At 37.9% G+C, this 21,260-nt stretch overlaps 1 protein-coding gene across 1 annotated transcript in view; it reads right to left on the reverse strand.

The window, feature by feature from the left end:
- LOC105242040 (ATP-binding cassette sub-family A member 3) overlaps positions 1 to 21,260 on the reverse strand; it is a 151,642-nt gene that overhangs the window by 36,126 nt on the left and 94,256 nt on the right. Inside the window, exons 21-24 of the mRNA XM_034669564.1 lie at positions 14,564 to 14,728; positions 8,305 to 8,492; positions 2,416 to 2,541; positions 1,972 to 2,166 (exon numbers count right to left, since the gene is read on the reverse strand). Coding sequence (XP_034525455.1) covers positions 1,972 to 2,166; positions 2,416 to 2,541; positions 8,305 to 8,492; positions 14,564 to 14,728 — 674 coding nt within the window. The remainder of the gene's footprint in view (positions 1 to 1,971; positions 2,167 to 2,415; positions 2,542 to 8,304; positions 8,493 to 14,563; positions 14,729 to 21,260) is intronic.

Consider the following 21,260-nt stretch of genomic DNA (forward strand, 5'->3'; position numbering starts at 1 on the left):
ACACTTTTCCAATGAAGACATACAAATGGCTAACAGACACATGAAAAAAATGTTCAAAATCCTTAGCCATCAGGGAAATTCAAATCAAAACCACCTTGAGATACCACCTTATGCCAGTTAGAATGGCAAAAATTGACAAGGCAAGAAACAACAAATGTTGGAGAGGATGTGGAGAAAGGGGATCCCTCTTAGACNGGTGGGAATGCAAGTTGGTGCAGCCACTCTGGAAAACAGTGTGAAGGTCCCTTAAAAAGTTAAAAATTGAGCTGCCCTATGAGCCAGCCATTGCAATACTGGGTATTTACCCCAAAGATACAGACAGTGAAGAGAAGGGCCATATGCACCCCAATGTTCATAGCAGCATTGTCCACAATAGCTAAATTGTGGAAGGAGCTGAGATGCCCTTCAACAGATGACTGGATTAAGAAGCTGTGGTCCATATATACAATAGAATATTACTCAGCCATCAGAAAGAACGATTACCCAACATTTGCAGCAACATGGACGGGACTGGAGGATATTATGCTAAGTGAAGTAAGTGAAGCAGAGAAAGACAATTATCATATGGTTTCACTCATTTATGGAACATAAAAAGTAGGACGATTGGTAGGAGAAGGAAAGGGAAGAATGAAGGGGGGGTAAACAGAAGGGGGAATGAACCATGAGAGACCATGGACTCTGGGAAACAAACTGAGGGCTTTAGAGGGGAGGGTGGTGGGGGATTGGGATAGGCTGGTGATGGGTATTAAGGAGGGCATGTATTGCATGGTGCACTGGGTGTTTTACGCAAATAATGAATCATGGAACATTACATCAAAAACTAAGGATATACTATTCATTATTTCCCCATCTTTACCTGTCTGTGTGTCAACCCACTGCTTCAGGTTTCAGTGATGTCCAATGTATACTATTCAGGTCTATCTTGCCTGCCATTTCTGTTTCAGTTCCTTTTTTTTTTTTTTTAAGATTTTATTTATTTATTTGACAGAAAAAGAGGCAGCGAGAGGGAACAAAAGCGGGGGAGTGGGAGAGGGAGAAGCAGGCTTCCCGCAGAGCAGGGAGCCTGATGATGCGTGGCTCGATCCCAGAACGCTGGGATCATGACCTGAGCCGAAGGCAGACGCTTAATGACTGAGCCACCCAGGCACCCATTTCATTTCCTTCTTGACATTTTCTTTTCACGTAGATTGTGCAATAAAGCTTTATCCAGATTTTCCTCCTATCTCACAAATCCTGCCCAGTATTTTCTTCAGTTATTCTTTCTCTATATATTTTAGAAATGTTGGTAGTCCTCAGGATTCAACCCTTATCTCTCTTCTCATTATTATACATACTCCCTATAGATTAACTTATCTATCCAGTGTAAATTTCACTTGTATTTTGATGAAACCCAAATTTATATCTCTATATCAATTCACAGATTCCAACTGCCCGTGGGCTGTTCTCTTATTTGGATGTGTCACAGGTATCTTACACTCAACGTATCCTCTTTCAAACACACTCAATTCCTGTGTTTACTATATTGGTAAGTGGAACTTTCACCTATTCACTGGCTCATGATAGAAACCTGGGCCATATTTTAAGATCATCTGTTTTCCTTATAACTCACATCCAAACGGAGTCCAAACCCTGTCAATTTGACTTTCTTAATATCTCTCACAACTACTTTTTCTAGTAATTGTTTCATACCAAAATCTTAACTCTGTCATAGCAGTTTAAGTGAAATAACTGTTCTTCCTGTTTCTAGTTTGGCCATTAAAGATACTCATACTTTGTTTCAAACAGAAAGAATATTTGCCTTTTCCCAAACTCAATATGTTATCATGACAATTGCTGTCCCTGGATTCTGTCACTTTTGAGAAAAGAATATATATATATTAGTGCTTTCAGCTTCCCTTTCATGTCCCCCACTCACTTGCCCAGTTGCCTCCTCCCTTAGGATACCAACTCAGTGATTGGTAACAGAAATACCTTTCTGATTTTTTTGATAATGTTAAAGCCATCAATCAACACAGCTCCAGACGTTGTGGTCTCCTCTCCAGTCAATATTTTGAATGTAGTGGTTTTCCCAGCTCCATTTAATCCAAGTAATCCAAAGCACTCAGATTTCTGGACTACAAGGGAGATATTTCTTATGGCCTTTACAACTGGACACTTATAATAAACCTGAAAAAATAAGAAAAAAAACCAGCCCCACAGTGTACTGGCAATAATTATGGGTCCACTGCAACCATAACCTCAAACCCCTGTAGACTGGTACCTGTGACAGTTTCACTCTTCCACTCTCAAACTTCTATTTTACCAGATACATACAGATCCCATAGAACTCCAATAGATTAGTAATACTACCAATAAATTCTTGCCAGGGTTGGTGGGCTACAGTTCAGGGCAATGTTGATTATTGAATGACGTTACCTTTGTAAGTTCTTTCAGAACCAGTGGAGTATTCCTTAGCTTGGGAGGCAGTGTCAGGGCTATGTTTTCTTCATTTTTTACATCGTCATCCTCATAGTCCTTGATTGCTTGACAGGACACTGTAGACTATATTTTTAAGACAAGAATCACAGATAAGAATACACTCTAGATATCTGGTTTAAACCGAGTGACCTTCTGAATGCTGACCCAAGGAAGTAATATCAAAGATGTCAGAAAATGTTTGCATAATTTCCAAGAGCCTTCCTACCAATTTCCTGAACTCTCATGCACAAGTTTATTCTTGACTTGCTTAGATTTGGAAATTATAGTCAAGAGGGAGTTTTTCTACAGCTGTGAGTAAGCAGTATGTTCTTGCCAATAACATGGGCATTTCATGGAAAACAAAAGCCCACTGGTACTATTAATTGTTGTCTAGCGTGATTTGTTACAAATAAAGTATGTTGAAGACACCATGAGATCCAAGTTAAGAAAAAAGAATGAATTCTTTCTTTTTTTGAAGGAAATATGCTCTATAAGCACAGTTAGTGTTTGAAGAATAAATAAGGATTTATTGAAAGAGTGACAGTAGGGTAGGGAAGGAAGAAAGCTGCCATCAGCAGTGGGAGCTGTGAGAGATATGTAGCAATGAACCAACAGGACATGCTTTGTGAATAGTAATTTGTAGTGTTTGAGCACAACTTTGTTTTTTTGAATTGTCTATTTTTGCATCAAGTGTTCATTTATTCGTACTTCATTAAGGAGAAATGGAGCAGGAGAATATATTTAGCTCAGTAAACATGCTAGTTAGAAAAGTGAGAAGAGAGCTGCTTTGTTTTTTTCTTTTCCAGTCTAAAACTGGATGTATAGGAGCAGTAATAGTGAACATCCTTGCCCTGCTTTCAATCTCAGGGGGAAAACATTCACTCATTCATCATTATGTTTGCTGTAGACAATATAAGTGGATGCCACTTATCAGGTTGAAATGTTTCCTTTCTTTCCTTGGTTAGCAGTTTTTTGAAAAATCACAAATGCATGTTGAATGTTGTCAAATGCTTTTTCTGCAATAATTGGTATGAACATGTGGTTTTTCTTCTTAAGACTGTTAACCTTGTGGGTAATATTAATTTTCAAATAGTAAATCAGCTTTACATTCATGGAATAAACCCCACTTGTTCATGGTGTATTATTCCTCCCATATACTCTTGGGTTCTATTATGAATATTTTTTTGAGAATTTGTGTGTCTGTGTTCTTGAGAGATATTGGTTTCTTACAATTTCTCCATTTTGGTATTAGGGTAATGATGGTTTCACAAAATGAATTGGAAAATGTTCTCACTCCTACTTTTTGGAAAAAATAATGCAGAATTGATGCTATTTCTTTAATTTTTTGGTAGAATTCATAAGTGAAATTATACAGGCTTAGCATTTTATTTTTTGGAGGTTTTATACTATGCATATAATATCTTTAATTGAAATAAAACTAGTTTCTTTATTGTTGAGTGAGTTTTGATAGTTTGTGTCTTCCTAGGAATTGTTCTATTTCATCTAAGGTGACAAATTTATGAGATAGACTGGATTTTTTTTTAATGATTTTTTATTATATTATGTTAGTCACCATACAGTACATCCCCGGATTCCGATGTAAAGTTCGACTTCATTAGTTGCGTAAAACACCCAGTGCACCATGCATTATGTGCCCTCCTTACTACCCATCACCAGTCTATCCCAATCCCCCACCCCCCTCCCCTCTGAGGCCCTCAGTTTGTTTCTCATAGTCCATAGTCTCTCATGTTTCATTCCCCCTTCTGATTACCCCCCTTTCTTTATCCCTTTCTCCCCCTACTGATCATCCTAGTTCTTTTTTTTTTTTGCTGAGTATTTTTTTTCTTTTTTTAAAAAATTATATTATGTTAGTCACCATACAGTACATCCCTGGATTCCGATGCAAAGTTCGATGCTTCATTAGTTGTGTATAACACCCAGTGCACCGTGCAATACGTGCCCTCCTTACTACCCATCACCGGTCTATCCCATTTCTCCATCCCCCTCCCCTCTGAAGCCTTCAGTTTGTTTCTCAGAGTCCATAGTCTCTCATGCTTCATTCCCCCTTCTGATTAACCCCCCCTTTTTTTTATCCCTTTCTTCCCCTACCAATCATCCTAGTTCTTATTTTCCATAGATGAGAGAAATCATATGATAATTGTCTTTCTCTGCTTGACTGATTTCACTTTAGCATTATCTCCTCCAGTGCCGTCCATGTTGCAGCAAATGTTGAGAATTCGTTCTTTCTGATAGCTGAGTAATATCCATTGTATACATGGACCACAGCTTCTTAATCCAGTCGTCTGTTGAAGGGCATCTCTGCTCCTTCCACAATTTGGCTATTGTGGACAATGCTGCTATGAACATTGGGGTGCATGTGGCTGAGATAGACTGGATTTAAATTTCTGTGGTATCCATAGTGATATCCCTTCATTTGTCCTCATATTGGTAATATGTTTCTATTTCATGATTACTCTGGCTATAGGTTATCAATCATAATCTTTTTTTTTAAATTAGTTTTTGGTTGAATTAATTTTTCTCAATTGCTTTTCTGTTTTCAGTTTTATTTCTTTTATAAAAGTGTCACCTTGGGAGACAAGAATTTTTTGTAGATGAAGCAATCCATAAAGATAATGACAACTGAAGGTTGTCTGAAGATAGTACTTTCAAAACCTAGAGGCAACAACTTCTTCATTGCAGGGGGATCTGGGCTAAGAACCATATGATCATTTCACTGGATGCAGAAAAAGCATTTGACAAAGTACAACATTCATTCATGATAAAAACTCTCAACAAAGTAGGGTTATAGGGAACATTCCTCAACATAGTAAAGGCCATCTATGAAAAATCCACAGCCAATATCATCCTCAATGGGGTGAAGCTGAGAGCTTTTCCTCTATGGTCAGGAACAAGACAGGGATGTCCACTCTCATCACTGTTATTTAACATAGTACTGGAAGTCCTAGCCATGGTGATCAGATGATGATGACAACAACAACAACATAAAAGTCATCCAAATCAGCAAGGAAGAAGCCAAACAACAACAACAACATAAAAGGCATCCAAATCAGCAAGGAAGAAGTCAAACTTTCTTATTTTCAGACAACATGATCCTCATTGTAGAAAACAATGTAGAAAGACTCCACCAAAAAAAAAAATTACTGGAACTAATACATGAATTCAGAAAAGTTTCAGGATACAAAACCAACATACAGAAATCTGTTGTATTTCTATACACTAATAATGAAGCAGTAGAAAGAGAAATTAAGGAATTGATCTCATTTACAATTGCATAAAAACCCCAAGATTCTTAGGAATAAACTTAACCAATGAAGTAAAAGATCTGTACTCTGAAAACTATAAAACACTGATGACAGAAATTGAAGATGATATAAAGAAATGGAAAGACATTCTATGATCATGGATTAGAAGAACAAATATTATTAAAATGTCCATATTACCCAAAGCGATCTACACGTTCAATGTAATCCCTATCTAAATACTAACAGCATTTTTTGCAGAGCTAAAATTTGTATGGAATCACAAAAGACCCTGAATAGCCAAAGTAGCCTTGAAAAAGCAAAGCAAAGCTGGAGCCATCATAATCCCGGACTTCAAGTTATATTACAAAGCTGTAGTGATCAAAACAGTATGGTACTAGCACAAAAATAGATACATAGATCAATGGAACAGGATACAAAACCCAGAAGTGAACCCACAACTATATGGTCAATTAATCTCTGACAAAGGAGGAAAGAATATCCAATGGGAAAAAGACAGTCTCTTCGACAAATGTTCTTGGGAAAACCAGACAGCAACATGCAGAAGAATGAAACTGGACCACTTTCTTACACCACACACAAAAATAAATTCAAAATGGATTAAAGACCTAAACGTGAGACAGGAAACCATAAAAATCCTAGGGGAGAATATCGGCAGTAACCTAGGACGTCATCAAAATAAAAAGCTTCTGCACAGTGAAGGAAACAATCAACAAAACTAAGAGCCAACCTATGGAGTGGGAGAATATATGAAGTGAAATAAAAATGACAATTCTTTTCTTTCTTTCTTTCTTTCTTTCTTTCTTTCTTTCTTTCTTAGAGAGAAAGAGTGTGTGGGAGGAAGGGAGGGGCAGAGAGAGAGATAATCTTTTAAGTTTTGTTTACTTATTTTAGAGAGAGGGCGTGAGCAGGGGGAGGAATAGAAGGGGAGGGAAAGGGAAGGGGAAAGAATCCCAAACAGACTCCACACTGAGTGCAAGCCTGATGCAGGGCTTGATTCCATGACCTGAGATCATGACCCGAGCCAAAACCAAGAGTCAGACATTGAACCAACTGAGCCACCAAGGTACCCCTGGAGAGAGAGAATCTAAGCGCAGTCTCCATGGTTAGCATGGAGCCCGACACAGGGCTCAATTTCAGACCCTGAGCCAAAATCAAGAGTAGGATGCTTAACTGACTGAGCCACGCAGGTGCCCCACAAATGATATATCTGAAAAGGGGTTAGTATCCCAAATATATAAGGAACTTAGAAAATTCAACACCCAAAAAATGAATGATCCAATTAAAAAAATGGACAGAAAACATGAATAGAACTTTTTCCAAAGAGGACATCTAGATGGACAACAGACACATGAAAGATGCTCAACACCACTGATTATCAGGGAAACAAAAATCAAAACTACAAGGAGATGTCATCACACCTGTCAGAATGGCTAAAATCAACCACACAAGAAACAAAAGGTATTGGTGAGGATGTGGAGAAAGGAGAACATTCTTGCACTGTTGGTGGGAATGCAAATTGGTGCAGCCACTCTGGAAAGCAGTATCTTTTAATTCTCATAGATAATTGTGACTTCTTATCCTAATCAAAGTTCCAGGTAGTGGAAGAGGCCAGATGGTCTCAAGACGTCCTCCCTTGTGAAATGGTAAAGACATGCAGTCTCAGAGAAATTTATGGCCAAGATCTAGAGCCATCCCAGAACAGCACCCAGGGACAGAACTGGGATGAATGAAGTTACAAAGAGACAGATAAAGTGGTTTTCTGCCTCAAGAAGTTCAAGTATAGACTGGAAGGGAATTCAGTAACTGAATGGATGGACCATTAAAATAATTTTAAAAATCCTAAGCAAAACTCTGAGATTATGTGAAATCTGGGAGCTATGTAAAGCAGTAATTAATAATCTGACTGGTAGAAGCATGAAGCTTCTACTACATGGTTTTTTGTTTGTTTTCTTTTTAAGGTTTATTTGAGTGAGAGAGAGAGCAAGTGGGATAAGGAGCAGAGGGAGAGGAGAGAGAATCTCAAGCAGACTCCCTGCTGAGTATGGAGCCTGACATGGGGCTCAATCCCCCCACAACCATGAGATCATGACCTGAACTGAAATTGAGCCAGACACTTAACTAGCTGAGCCACCCAGGTGCTTCACTACATTGTTTTTATTTTTTATTTATTTTTAATTTTCATTATGTTCAGTTAGCCATCATATAGTACATCATAAATTTTTGTTATAGTGTTCAACGATTCATTAGTTGTGTATAACACCCAGTGCTAATCCCAATATGTGCCCTCCTTAATACCCATCACTACATAGTTTTTAAAAAGTCAATTCCATAATTACAACCAAATACATCTCAAAGACAGTATGTGCACAAGGCAGTGCTTTCTATCATAGTCAATCCAACTAAAATGAGACTTATGATTCAAATTAGTTCCAGTTAGATCTTGACATAATTGTGTGATATTATCTTTATCAAATAATAGAGGTAGGAATACGTAGATTCATACATTTTGGCCTAATAGTGAGTTTTCTTTGAGTTGTATCTAAAGTTTATCTTAGTTACTCACCTTCCTGCGTTTTATGAATAGGTTGTGGACATTAGATAAAATTTTATGAGAGATAAAGTTTTGCAGGCTCCAGGAAGTAGTCTCCAGACACAAAAGCAAAAGGAGATAAAATAAGCCCAAGACAGCCAATGCAATCAAAAATTTTGCAATCCCATGTGTTCCAAAATTATAGACACTGTTCTCAATAGCTGAGGATGATAAAAGAGAGATAGTCTTACTTTAAAAACTGATACAAAGTCTAAGATGACACCAGAGTTAAGAAATATAGGGTCAAATGAATTTTAAATTAGATTTAAGGAAGTATAGAATATGGAAAATAATTATCTTAATATTTTATTAATTTCTCTTATCTTTCTGCATATTTATGGTTTTTATAAAAGTTCTTCTGCCAGTGATTTTTTCCTCTAGTTTTTACCAGGACAATATTACCACATACTCAGTGAATTTTAAAAGCTGAGCCTCCATGAACACAATGCTTAATAATTAAAGCAAACAAAATAAAGGTATTTGTGGCATAGCTAACCATTATTTTAGGCCATGTCAAATAATTAAAGTCCTTTAGAGTGAGAAAAACCTTTATTCTATAAATAGGTAAAAGTTTTAAGTAGGAAAAGAATATAATAATGGCAATAATCATAAGGAAGAAAACAACAAATAGTTGAAATGTAAATGGACAATAGTTTATTGCTTTTGGGCTTACTACAGAGAAAATTAGCTAATACAAACAGATAAATTCTAGATATGCAAATAGCAGACATCTCCGAGATGTGAGATAAATCACTCTCTTTTTATCAGAATTGTTTTCTGGTTTGTGCAATATGCAGAAATGCAATTTGTTTTATTGTAACAAAATACACATAAAATTTTCCTTTTTAAAGTGTACAATTCGGGGGCGCCTGGGTGGCGCAGGCGTTGGGCGTCTGCCTTCGGCTCAGGGCGTGATCCCAGGGTTCTGGGGTCGAGCCCCACATCAGGCTTCTCCGCTGGGAGCCTGCTTCTTCCTCTCCCACTCCCCTGCTGTGTTCCCTCTCTCACTGGCTGTCTCTCTGTCACATAAATAAATAAAATCTTTAAAAAAAAAAATAAAGTGTACAATTCGATGACACTTAATACATTCACAATGTTGTGTAATAATTACCACTACCTAGATCCATAACATTTTCATTACCCAAAAGAAAACCCAGTATCTATGAACCAGTCTTTATTAACCCCCTTCCCCTAGCCACCAGTAACCACTAATCTACTATCTCCAAGAATTTGCCTATTTTATATAATTTTATATAAAATTATCTTATATAAATGGAAATTTTATATAAATGGAATCATACACTAAGTGGCCTTTCACTTAACTTAATGTTTTGAAGGCTCATCCATGTTGTAACATGTGCCTGTAATTCATTTCTCTTTATTGTTGAATATTCCATTGTATGGATATACCACATTTTGTTATCCACTTATCAGAGGATGAACACCTGGGTTGCTTCCACTTTTTATGGGAAAAAACTATTACGAATAATGCTGCTATGAGCATTTGTGTACAAGGTCTTTCTAAAATACTTCTTTTCAATTCTTTTGGATATATATTCAGGAGTGGAATTGTTGGGTCATATGGTAATTCTATATTTAACCTTCTGAGGAACCACCAAACTGTTTTCCGCAGCAACTGCAACAGACCTCTGACAGGAGAACTTAGGCAATAACCTCTTTGACATTGGCCACAGCAACTTGTTTTAAGACATGTCTCCAAAGGCAAGGGAAACAAAAGCAAAAATGAACTTTTGGGACTTCACCAAGATAAAAAGCTTCTCCATGGCAAAGGAAACAGTCAACAAAACTAAGAGCCAACCCATAGAATGCAAGAACATATTTGCAATGATATTACAGATAAAGGGCTGGTATCCAAGATCTATAAAGAACTCCTCAAATTCAACATCCAAAAAACTAATAACCCAGTCAAGAAATGGGCAGAAGACATGAACAGACGTTTTTCCAAAGAAGACATACAAATGCTAACATGCACAAAAAAAGTGTTCAACATCACTAGCCATCAGGGAAATTCAAATCAAAACCACACTGAGATGCCACCTTAAGCCAGTTAGAATGGCAAAAATTAACAAAACAGGAGACCACAAATGTTGGCAAGGATGTGGAGAAAGGGGAATGCTCTTACACTGTTGGTGGGAATGCAAGCTGGTACAGCCATTGTAGAAAACACTATGGAGGTTCCTCAGGACGTTAAAAATAGAACTACCCTACCACCCAGCAATTGCACTACAGGGTATTTACCCCAAAGATACAGACGTAGTGAAGAGAAGGGCCATATGCACCCCAATGTTCATAGCAGCATTGTCCACAATACCTAAATTGTGGAAGGAGCTGAGATGCCCTTCAACAGATGAAAGGATAAAGAAGATGTGATACATATACACAATGGAATATTACTCAGCCATCAGAAAGGATGAATATCCACCATTTGCATCAACATGGATGGAACTGGAGGGTATTATACTAAGTGAAATAAGTCAATCAGAGAACGACAATTATCATATGGTTTCACTCATATGTGGAACATAAGGAATAGCATGGAGGACATTAGGGGAAGGAAGGGAAAACGGAAGGGGGGAGGAAATCAGAGGGGTGATGAACCATGAGAGACTATGGACTCCAGAAAACAATCTGAGGTTTCAGATGGGAGGGGGTGGGGGGATGGGGAGCCTGGTGATGGGTACTAAGGAGGGCACATGTTGTAATGAGCACTGGGTGTTATATGCAAATAATGACTCATTGAACACTACATCAAAAACTAATGATGTACGGTATGGTGACTAACGTAACATAATTAAAAAAAAGAAACCTTGATTTTGGAAGGAAGAAGTAAGGGTATTTTCAAACAACACAATCCTCCATATGGAAAAATCTTAAGGAATCCACAAGAAACTACTAAAACTAATAAGTGAATTAATTCAGTGCACAGGATATAAGACCAAAAAGTCATAATATTTTAGGTATACACAAAAAATCATTTGGATTTCCATATACTAACAGTGAGTAGCACAAAATAAAATTAAGAAGACAATGTCAAGGTTGCTTTGGCTATTTGGGATCTTTTGTGGTTCCATACAAATTTTAGGATTATTTGTTCTAGGTTTTGTGAAAAGTGCTGGTGGTATTTTGATAGGGATTGCATTAAATGTGGAGATTTATTTGGGTAGTATGGACATTTAAACAATATTTGTTCTTCTAATCCATGAGTATGGAATGTCTTTCCATTTTTTTGTGTCATCTTCAATTTCTTTCATCAGTTTTTTATAGCTTTCAGAGTACAGGTATTTCATCTTTTTGATTAGGTTTCTTCATAGACATCTTAATGGTTTTTTTGTGCAATTATAAATGGGATTGATTCCTTAATTTCTCTTTCTGCTGCTTTATTATTGGTCTATAGAAATGCAACAGGTTTCTGTACATTGATTTTGTATCCTGCAACTTTTCTGAATTCATTTATCAGTTTTAGCAGTTTTTTGGTGGAGTCTTTTGGATTTTCTATATACAGTATCATGTCATCTGCAGATAGTAAAAACTTTACTTCTTCTTTGCCAATTTGGATGCCTATTATTTCTTTTTGTTGTCTGATTGCTGTGCCTAGGACTTCTAGTATTATGTTGAATTAGAGTGGACATCCTTTACAAAAAATGGATTTAAAGCAGCTCATGCAACCAAATGTTTATAGCAGCGCTATCAACAATAGCCAAGTTATGGAAAGAGCTTAAATTTCCATCAACTGATGAATGGATAAAGAAGATGTGGTTATATATATAGAATGGAATATTACTCAGCCATCATAAAGAACAAAATCTTGCCATTTGAACACCATGAATGAAACTAGAGTGTATCATGCTAAATAAAATAAGCCAGTCAGAGAAAGACAAATACCACATGATTTCACTCATAAGTGGAATGTAAGAAATAAAACAGATGAACATAGGTGAAGGGAAAGAAAAATAAAATAAGAAAAACAGAGAGGAAGGCAAACCAAAAGAGACTCTTCATTAGAGAACAAACTGAGAGTTGCTGGAGCAGAGGTGGGTGGCAGCATGAGTTAAATGAGTGATGGGCATTAATGAAGGCACGTGTTGTGTTGAGCGCTGGGTGTTATATGTAAGTGATGAATCACTAAATTCTACTCCTGCAACCAACACTACACTATATAAGTAACTTGAATTTAAATAAAATATTGGAAGAAGAAAAAGAGTGGAATTCTTATTTTCTTCCTGACCATAGAGGAAAAGTTCTCAGTTTTTCCCCTTTGAGGATGATATTAGCTGTGGGTTTTTCATATATGGCCTTTATTATGTTGAGGTTTGTTCCCTGTAACCCTACTTTGTTAAGGGTTTTTATCAAGAATGAATGTTGTATTTTGTCAAATGCTTTTTCTGCATCTAGTGAAATGATTACACAGTTCTTATCCTTTCTTTTATTAACATGGTGTATTGATGTTGATTGATTTGCAAATATTGAACCACCCTTGCAACCCAGGAATAAATCCCACCTGATTGTGGTGAATGATTTTTTCCCCCCAAGTGTTTCTTTATATTTAAATTTGGTTAACATAGAAAGTAATTGAACTACTAGGTATTTACCCAAAGGATACAAAAATACTGATTCAAAGGGATACATGCACCTGATGTACTTATACATGCAACTGATTCTATTATATGAAATATCCAGAAATATCAAACCTATAGAGGCAAAGGATGTCTGGGCTGGATGTGGTAATGAAAATTAACTGTAAACAGGCCTGAGGGATCTTTTTCAGATGGTGGAAATATTCTAACATTGGTTTGTGGTAATGGTGGTACAGCTTTATAAGATTCCTAAAAATAAGCAAAATAAATTAATTAAAACTGGTGACTGTGATATGAAAATAATAACTGAACAGAGCTATTTTTAAAAAGCAGAGAGAGGAATTTATGGTCAAAATATGATGCAACTAAAATGTGATATAGATCCCTTATTCAGGGATTGCAAGAAAATATAATCCATTTGTTTTGTTTTTTTAAAAGATTTTATTTTTTATTTAAGAGAGTGATAGCAAGAGAGAGAGAGCATGAGCAGAGGGGAGAGGGAAAAGGAGACTCCCCACTGAGCAGGGAGCCTGATGTAGGGCTCGATCCCAGGACCCTGAGATCATGACCTGAGCCAAAGGCAGACGCTTAACTGACTGAGCCATCCAGGCACCCTGAAAATATAATCCATTTGATATTTCCATATTAATAATTATATTTCAACCTGTATTTATCTCAGCAAATATGATTACATTTTCTTTCTGTGGCAATATATAAATTATTTGGTTCCAGAATGAATCTCACACACACACACACACACACACACACACACACACACACACTCAGAGTAAATATGCTTGCTATTTCTCAATTTAAAAAATCAACAATTTAAAAAACCAACAATTTGAAATATGAAATATGGAAAATTTAATAGAATGCCTTTATTTTTTCCTGATTTTGATATGGCTGTGAATGTACCTTTCTTTTTTTTAATTTTTATTTTAATGTTTTTTTATTATGTTATGTTAGTCACCATACAGTACATCCCTGGTTTCTGATGTAAAGTTCGATTTCATTAGTTGCGTATAACACCCAGTGCACCATGCAATACGTGCCCTCCTTACTACCCATCACCAGCCTGTCCCATTCCCCCACCCCCCTCCCCTCTGAGGACCCCAGTTTGTTTCTCATAGTCCATGGTCTTTCATGCTTCGTTCCCCCTTCTGATTACCCCCCTTTCTTTATCCCTTGTGAATGTACCTTTCTTTACTTGTGTGACACTTAAAGCTTAGTGGCCCAGAGAACTCACCTAATGTTCAGTTTAGTAAGAAGTTCCGTTTCCTCATTTATAAAACTGAGATAATAATGGCTTACTTGTAGGGTGTTGTGAGGGCTTAAAATAATGTATACAAAGCTATTTTCACATATTATGTGAGTTACTAGTAGTAACTCATTCTAAATCTGGTGGTGACTTCATGAAATTTATCTTAGATTTTATTTTGAGGCTTCCCTTTTCCTCCATGGTCTGTGAAAATAATTTTGGTACAGAAAAACTTTGGTACAGAAAAGCACTCAAAACAGCAAGCCTATCTCCATTGGAGGTAGGACAGGTTTATCTTCCACAATATAATGTTAAATGTGAACACTTGGAAAGGAATAGATTGTTTTTAAGGACTCACAGAGCCCGAGATACTCACATGTTTTATTGCACTTTGCAGGTACACTTGCAAGTTGCCTGGCACACATCTTTTTCACCTCATAGTCATCAAAGAATTTGCTGATACACATCGCAAAGTTGTAACTAGGAAGCATGACTAAGATACTATCTATGAGGGTTCTGATGTAGTGAGGAAAAGCAAGGCCTATGATTAAAAAGATGATCCATTAACTTCAATTATAAGAAAATAATGAACTTCCCATAACAACAAATTTCCCCAAAATGACTAAACCATTCATCTGGTAAACTAGAGAATTACCAATCTAACAGATTATCCTTGAGAAAACACTAGTTATTAAGTCACTAAATTTCTTCACCTTGGTAGCTTGTGGCTTGGATTTGTCAATTACAGAGTTCAAGAGGAGACTTTTGCTAATGGATCCTAGGATCTGTTTTCTTCCCTCTTTATGTGCGGTCTGTTATTAAAATCCCTACCTCTTGGCTCTAGGTCTTTCTACTCTTCTCTGTTCCCCACACAGGCTACAAAATGGAAAATCATGGGATTCTGAATTCCACTTTATTGTTGGCCTCTGCATTCTGAAATTTCTTGCTAGATGAATGCGGTATTTGAAATGTTTAAGCAATTTTTAATCCCCAATGTTTATAGCAACATTATCAACAATAGACAAATTATGGAAAGAGCTCAAATATCCATCGGCTGATGGATGGATAAAGAAGATGTGGTAATATTCCATATATACATTCCATATATATGTATGTAGTAATATGGATTACTACCACAAAAAGAATGAAATCTTACCATTTGCAACAACTTGGATGGAGTTACAGAGTATTATGCTAAGTGAAATAAATCAGAAAAAAATACCATGTGATTTTAATTGTGTGGAATTTAAGAAACTAAACAGATGAACATAAGGGGAAAAAAAGAGAGGCAAAACATAAAACAGACTCTTAACTATATAGAACAAGTTGAGTGTTGCTGGAGGGGACGTGGGCAAGGGCGATGGGCCAAATGGGTGATGGGTATTAAGGAGGGCACTGGCTGTTGTATGAAAGTAATGAATCACTAAATTCTACACCTGAAACAAAAGGATAGAAATGCTTGCCAAAAAAACCCCCCAAAACAAAAAAACAAAACAAAACAATCCCCCCCACAAAAAAACCCAACAATTTTTTTTAAAGATTTTTTATTTATTTATAAGACAGAGATAGAGACAGCCAGCGAGAGAGGGAACACAAGCAGCGGGAGTGGGAGAGGAAGAAGCAGGCTCACAGCAGAGGAGCCTGACGTGGGGCTCGATCCCATAACGCCGGGATCACGCCCTGAGCTGAAGGCAGACGCTCAACCGCTCTGCCACCCAGGCGCCCCAACAATTTTTAATCCAATGCATACTGTTGTTTTAAGAGGGAGGGCAATTCACAATTTTGATTCCTTCATCCTTCTGAACATGGAAGTCTACACTGAATTTCTCATTGCAAAATCCAATAGCCTCTCTGTCACATTTCCTCTATTATTCTCTTCAAACCAATACTCCACTCTTCTCCATTGAATTATCTATCCTGGGAAGATTATCTGTGTAAACTAAGTTAAGGGATTTCTTTGCTCCCTGGCTTCTGGTTGGTCTAGACCCATGGGAAACCCTAGCTAGGAAGAGTGATATTTCACTACTATGCTCATGTTGTGAAACTCTCTCAAGCTGTGCATTAATGGTCTCTGAATTTTACTTTATGCAAGTTATACTTCAGTAAAAGGTAAAAATAAATATTCTTGAAGAGCTCTGTGTTGATTGTCTTCTGTAGGGTGAAGATGATGGTAAGGTATGTTGCAATGGAATTTGGTTCCTTGATATCAGTGGGAATAATGGGATCCTAGAAAGGAGAAGCCAGGTGGCAGAACTTAACTATTAGAAACAAGATAGGAAACATTACTGCAACAAACAACAAGGATAAAATGGTAATCAGATTTTTTTTTCAACTATGGGAATGGAATTGATTTTTTAAACTCAGTATCTCTTGAAGACAAATTTTATTATTTTTAAAAGATTTTATTTTTAGGGGAGGCAAGATGGCAGAATTGTCTGGGACCTCATTTCATCTGGTACATTGAACTTAGCGGGATAACTATCAAACCATTCTGAACACCCATGAATTCAGCCTGAGATGTAAGAAAATATATCTGGAACTCTACAAGTAGAAAAGTGATTGCTTTTTGCAAGGTAGGATGTGTGGATACATGAATCTGAGGGGCGATATTGGAAGATAAACAGAGCAGGGAGGGAGTCTCCATAAGCTGGCTACCAGAGAGTGATAGAGCACCAAAGGCCAAAATCAGAACCCTTAGAAATCTGCTCCAGGGAGAGACATCCCTGCCTGAAAGGGGCTCAGGAGATAAAAAGGGCAGAATCCTAGGTGAGTCCATGTGGTCTCAGGATTCCAGGAGTCATAGGACTAAATGGGGAGCCTGAGCCAGGAGAGGGCACAAGCAGTGGAGTGGGGAAACTGGTTATGGTCAGTGAGCCCAGGAGGGCACTCTCAGCTTTGGTCGCCATAAACCACGAGCCAGGTCGATTGGGTGACCACTCTCTGCCTGAGCACCCTGAAAAGGACTGGAATGTGCAGATCACCTGCCATCCCCTGGGAGGGGCAAACAGGTGCACCCACTACTGGGTAATAGCTCTCAGGGTGGCAGCCCCAGAAAGGACAGTAGGGCTCCACTCAGCCATCCCCTGGGAGCGGAGGAGCAGGTATGTGCAGGAGTCGACAACCACTGTCAGCCCCAGGGCACACAAAGGGCAAGAACATGGGTCCCTCAGACTGCTGTGGGCACAAACTGCAGGAGTCTGTGGAGTTTGGCACACACAAAAGTGAAGACTATTTGTCCCTGAGGGTTTACTGAAGAGGGGGGACCACGATCTTTCAGCTTTGGGCTGGAGATTGGGGCATGGCCATTTTTATTCTGATCCTTTAAAGAGGTGCAGAAAGCCTTCATGAAACAAAAGCCACACAGAGGATAGCTGACACTGAGCCCAGGCCCCTGGGAAGGGGTGGTGCAACTCCACTCAGGCAAAGACACCTTAGAAGGAGCACAGCAGGCCCCTCCCCAGAAAACCAATGGGAAGAACAATTGCACAACTAGTTTATGGATCCCACAAGACTGTAAAACTCCAGTGGTAGGGGAAAATAGTATATAGAACTCAAAAGTTTTTTCCTCATGATTCATTTATATTTCAGTCTAAAATTTTCCATTTCTTTTTTTTCTTTTTTTCCCATTTCAACTAGTTTCTTATTTTATCAACTCTTTGTTTTTAAGTCACCTTTCTTTCTTTCTTCTTTCTTTCTTTCTTTCTAGATTTTTATTTACTTATTTGACAGAGAGAGAGACAGCAAGAGAGGGAACACAAGCAAGGGGAGTGGGGGAGGGAGAAGCAGGCTTCCCACCAAGCAGGGAGCCTGATGGGGGGCTCAATCCTGGGACCCTGGGATCATGACCTGAGCTGAAGGCAGACACTTAATGACTGAGACACCAAGGTGCCCCTTTAAGGTGCTTTTCTTTCTTTCTTTTTTTTTTTTTAAGATTTTATTTATTCATTTGACAGAGAGAGAGACAGCCAGCGAGAGAGGGAACACAAGCAGGGGGAGTGGGAGAGGAAGAAGCAGGCTCCCAGTGGAGAAGCCTGATGTGGGGCCCGATCCCAGAACACCGGGATCATGCCCTGAGCCGAAGGCAGACGCTTAATGACTGAGCCACCCAGGCGCCCCTTAAGGCGCTTTTCAACTTTGATTTTTTACATCTACATTTTATAGATATATGCTTCATTTTTGGCCTTTTTTCACTCTATTCAATTTTATTTTTGTATAAGTTTTGCTTTCCCTGCAATTTTGGGATTTAGAGTCACCTAACACACTGATCAAAATTCACTCAGGAACAAGTGGATCACCCTGCTTTGTCCACCCTGTGAGATTGTATTCTATCTTATCTCCCCTCCCCCCTTTTTCTTGTTTTGTTTTGTTTTTTCTTCTCTGTTTTGGTTTCTGATGACTTTGGATTTGTCTAGTGTGTACTTTGCTTGGGTCGTGGTTGATATTTTTGATTCTGGTCACTTGCTAACCCATTCTTCTCTGGGCAAAATGATTAGAAGGAGGAATTCACAACAAAAGAAATAACCAAAGGCAATGTTCTCTGCCAAAAATCTAATCGTTATGGATGTAAGTAAAATGTCAGAGATGGAATTCAGGATAACAATTATAAAGTTTGTAGCTGGGCTTGAAAAAAGCAAAAAAGACAGTAGAGAATCTCTTAGTGCAGAAATGAGATCTAATCAGGCCGAACTTAAAAATGCTATAACTGGGATGCAGTCTAAATTGGATGCTCTAACAGCTAGAGTGAATGAGGCAGAAGAGAAAGTGATCTAGAAGACAGGCTGATGGAAAGAAAGGACACTGAGGAAAAGAGAGAAAAACAACTAATAGCCCATGAACAAAGGATTTGAGAAATTAATGAAATGTACTAATGTCAGAATTATTGGGGGGGGGGCAGAAGGTATATTTCAGCACATCATAGCTGAGAAATTCCCTAATCTGGGTAAGGAGACAGGCATTCATGCCCAAGAAGTAGAGAGGACCCCTCCCAAAATCAACAAAAATAGATCAACACCCTGACATATAATAGTGAAGCTTGCAAATTTTAAAGAAAAAGAGAATCCTGAGAGCAGACGGAGACAAGAGTCACCTTATCTACAGAGGGAGAAACATCAGACTAACATCAGACCTATCCACAGAAACCCGGAAGGCCAGAAAGGGCTGGCATGATATATATTCAGGGTACTACATGAGAAGAAAATGCAGCCAAGAATACTTTATCCAGCAAGGCTGTCATTCAGAATGGAAGAAGAGATAAAGAGCTTCCAGGATAGACAGAAACTGAAAGAATATGTGACACCAAGCCAGCCCTGCAAGAAATATTAAGGGGAATCCTGTAAGTGAAGAGGGAGCCCAAGAGTAACACAGACCAGAAAGAAACAGAGACAATCTACAGAGACAAGGACTTTACAGGCAAAAAATGGCACTAAATTCATATCTTTCAATAATTACTCTGACCGTGAGTAGACTAAATGCTCCAATCAAAAGACTCCTGGTGTCAGATTGGATAAAAAAGCAAGACCCATCAATATGCTGTCTACAAGAGACTCATTTTAGACCTAAAGACACTTCCAGACTGACAGTGAGGGAATGGAGAACCATTTACCACACTAATGGACCTCAAAAGAAAGCTAGGGTAGCAATCCTCATATCAGACAAATTATATTTTAAACTAAAGACTGTAATAAGAGATGACGAGGGGCACTATATCACACTTAAAGGGTGTATCCGACAAGAAGATCTAACAGCAGTAAATATTTATGCCCCCAACATGGGAGCAACCAATTATATAAACCAATTAATAACCAAAGTAAAGAAACACATTGATAATACATTAATAGTAGGAGACTTCAACACTCCACTCACAGCAATGGACAGATCATCTAAGCAGAAGATCAACAAGGAAACAAGGGCTCTGAATGACACACTGGACCAGATGGACTTCACAGATATATACAGAACATTCCATCCTAAAACAACAGAATACACATTATTTATGAGTGCATGTGGAGCTTTCTCCAGAATAGATCACATACTGGTCACAAATCAGGTTTTAACTGATACCAAAAGAATGGGATTATTACCTGAATATTTTCAGACCACAGTGCTTTGAAACTGGAACTCAATCACAAGAGGAAATTTGGAAAGAACTCAAATACATGGAGGCTAAAGAGCATCCTACTAAAGAATGAATGGGTCAACCAGGGAATTAAAGAAGAATTTAAACAATTCATGGAAACTAATGAGGATGAAAACACGTCTGTTCAAAACCTTTTGGATACAGCAAAGGTGATCCTAAGAGAGAAATATATTGCAATACAAACCTCTCAAAAACTTAGAAAAATCCCAAATACGCAAGTTAAACTTACACCTAAAGTGGCTGGAGAAAAAACAAGTAAGACCTAAACCAAGTAGGAGAAGAGAAATGATAATGATAAGAGCAGAAATCAATGAAAAAAACCCAGAAGAACAGAACAGATAAATGAAACTAGAAGCTGGTTCTTTGAAAGAATTAATAAGATTGGTAAACCTCTAGTCAGACTTATCCAAACGAAAAGAGAAAGGACCCAAATTAATAAAATCATGAATGAAAGGGGAGAGATCATGACCAACACCAAAGAAATGCAGACAATTCTAAGAACATATAATGAGCAACTATATGCCAGTAAATTAGGCAATCTGGAAGAAATGGATGCATTTCTGGAAACTTACAAACTACCAAAACTGCAACAGGAAGAAACAGAAAATCTGAACAGACCAATAACCAGTGAGGAAATGGCCTTAGTAATCAAAAACCTCCCAAAAAACATGAGTCCAGGGCCAGATGGCTTCCCAGGGGGAATTCTACCAAACATTTAAAGAAGAAATAATACCTATTCAACTGAAGCTGTTTCAAAAAATAGAAATGGAAGGAAAACTTCCAAACTCATTTTATGAGGCTAGCATTACTTTGATCCCAAAACCAGACAAAGACCCCATCAAAAAAGAGAATTACAGACCAATATCCCTGATGAAGATGGGATGTCAAAACTCTCACCAAGATACTAACCAATAGGATCCAACACTACATTAAAAGG

Source organism: Ailuropoda melanoleuca, chromosome 10, assembly GCF_002007445.2.
Source record: "Ailuropoda melanoleuca isolate Jingjing chromosome 10, ASM200744v2, whole genome shotgun sequence".
In the NCBI taxonomy this organism is placed as follows: domain Eukaryota; kingdom Metazoa; phylum Chordata; class Mammalia; order Carnivora; family Ursidae; genus Ailuropoda; species Ailuropoda melanoleuca.